Source organism: Fragaria vesca, linkage group LG4, assembly GCF_000184155.1.
Source record: "Fragaria vesca subsp. vesca linkage group LG4, FraVesHawaii_1.0, whole genome shotgun sequence".
In the NCBI taxonomy this organism is placed as follows: domain Eukaryota; kingdom Viridiplantae; phylum Streptophyta; class Magnoliopsida; order Rosales; family Rosaceae; genus Fragaria; species Fragaria vesca.
This window is the reverse complement of record NC_020494.1, coordinates 5,755,839-5,758,314: the sequence shown is the minus strand read 5'-3', so window position 1 is coordinate 5,758,314 and position 2,476 is coordinate 5,755,839. Positions and strand designations below refer to the sequence as shown.

Here is a 2,476-nt window from a genome sequence, read left to right as displayed (position 1 = left end):
ACCTTGTTTGGTAAGCTGGCAAATTGTAAGTATGTTATGAACTAGTTTGATAAATGTGTGTAATCTTTTTTGATTATTTTTTCTTATTACAGGTCCTCAAGATGATAAACTGAAATTGGACTGGCCTAAAAGGCAAAAAATATGTATTGGCATTGCAAGAGGGCTAGCTTTCCTGCATGAGGAATCAACACTGAAAATTGTTCACAGAGACATCAAAATGAGTAATATACTGCTAGATAGAGACCTTAACCCTAAAATCTCCGACTTTGGATTGGCCAAGCTGGACGAAGAGGAGAAGACACATATTAGCAGCAGAGTAGCTGGAACTATGTGAGAAACCTTTCATATATATATTTTCTTTTTTCCTTCATAGTAGATTCTAACTTGACACTTGAATATATTAGGGGATTATATATATATACTCTGTGCTGATACTCTACGCTACAGGATGAATCATCTTACCCTTTTGTGATGCCATGCATAGGAGTTAGAAATCAGAATGTGCTTATTAGTTCCTCTTTATTGTGCAGAGGATACATGGCGCCAGAATATGCTTTATGGGGTTACTTAACTGATAAAGTAGATGTTTATAGTTTTGGAGTTGTTGCGTTAGAGCTTGTATCTGGCGAAAACAATGTCAAATTTCGGCCTAATGAGAATTATGTTTGCCTTCTAGATTATGTAAGATCTCCATCACATCCATACAGTTGAAATTAAACCATGCCTGTTGCTTTATTTCTGGGACTTGGTTATATTGGTGATTACTGTCTTCAATCCTGCAGGCCCTTGTTTTGCAACAAAAAGAAAAACTGATGGAGCTAGTGGATCCAAAGCTGGAATCCAAGTTCAACAAGGAAGAGGCAATGAGAATGATTAAAGTAGCTCTACTATGCACCCATCCATCACCAGCATTGAGACCTACAATGTCTGCAGCACTAAGCATGCTTGAAGGCCGAGCAGTTATTCATGAGTTAAATACAAGTTCGAGTATGTATAGTGATCATGAGCTAGCGTTTGAGTCCTTCAGAGATGAGTATCATGATGTTAGTATTCAACAGAGACTTCCGCCTCAAGGGCCAGAGGCCTCTTCCTCAAGGACTGTCCATGATAGCTATACATTTAACCTTGATTGTCCATAGTTTTTTGATATATATTATAGAGCTCAGTAAATTTTTTCCAATGGTCTTGCACATCACAACTTTAATGTATGTGTCTTTTCAATCTATGATTGTATATGAACTCAGTATCTCCAATTCTCCACTGATTACTTAACTGAAAAAGTTAGTTGGAAATATTTACAAGGCTTCTGCATGCATGACTGCTCGCATAAGCATCTTCATACCTCAAATATCTTGGAATTTTGATCAACTTTGGCACTATATATGAAGCTTGAAGTGTAGAGATTCTTTTGAAGTCTTAGCTTCAAAACACTGTCTCTGAAAGAATACATCTGAATTGTACTTGAACACCCTATCGAGTCACCACTTATCAGGATATTGTACATGAACTGAAGAACAATACACCCTTTGTTTCTTTTTCTTCTTCAAGAAACCAGTCGAAGGCTTTTGGGGCATAGTCTAAGCTATTGAAGGTGCCCATTTCAGCCGGGTGCTTATGAGCTTGGTGACATAGAGGCCTTCTTAGTGATGTGACAATGAAGTTGCTTCACTTTGTTCATGGTTTTACAGCTTTTGAGTGACCCAGTTGGGTAAGTGTGTAAGTATTGCAGCTTGTGGAACTTGACAACACTGTAAATGCAGTTCAAGTATATGAAGTATGATCTTAGTTTAGAACACATACGTATGAACTTGACAACACTGTAAATGCAGTTCAAGATAAGCCTCCTAACATTATTTGATTAATTCAAGTTACATTGCACTTTGATAAGCAGTTGATATGGTTTGGTGTACGTTAAGCAAAATGATAGTTTCTTTATGGATAAAACTGTCACGCAAGAGTTCTATATAAATGTCAGACTGGTCCCTTCTAAAACATGTTTTCTTTTTTGATACCGAGAAAATCACAACAGTGTGAGACTAAAATAGAGACTGCTACGGGGAGCACGTCTCTGGGATAGATACGCTCGCCACTTTAAGAATCCACCAAGAAGATAAGAGCACGCTCCCCACTTCATGGAATCCATCAAGAAGATAAGAGCAAAACTCGACACTCTAGAAATCCACCTAAGAGATAAGAGCTTCTAAAACATTTGGGAGGAACTCCTTCACCAAATTGTATATATTTTCTGATATAACTCAAGACTAAAATCTGATTACAAATGAAGGAAGGGCTTCCTTTTATAAGGTAAGGAAGGGAAAACGAAAAGTCTACTAATTAAGACTTGAAAATAAAGATAATAAATAAAGGCTTTATAACTCCAAGGTGTGGAAGCTCAAAGATCAACATTGAATGCTCCTTGGAAGCTAGTAATAGGCTTCTTCAATCACTGCAATGAATTCTCTTTCACGTATAGGTT

General features: G+C 37.2%; 1 protein-coding gene and 1 pseudogene across 2 annotated transcripts in view; both read left to right on the top strand.

Moving 5' to 3' along the window:
* The window catches only part of LOC101304864, a 37,232-nt pseudogene that overhangs the window by 3,884 nt on the left and 30,872 nt on the right, over positions 1-2,476 (top strand). The gene's annotated exons all lie outside the window — the stretch shown is intronic.
* Positions 99-1,308, top strand: LOC101300135 (probable LRR receptor-like serine/threonine-protein kinase At1g07650-like). The gene is made up of 3 exons (XM_004296537.1): positions 99-330; positions 531-681; positions 783-1,308. Exons 1-3 carry the CDS (start codon positions 218-220, stop codon positions 1,137-1,139), a joined length of 621 nt encoding a protein of 206 aa, XP_004296585.1. The 5' UTR covers positions 99-217; the 3' UTR covers positions 1,140-1,308.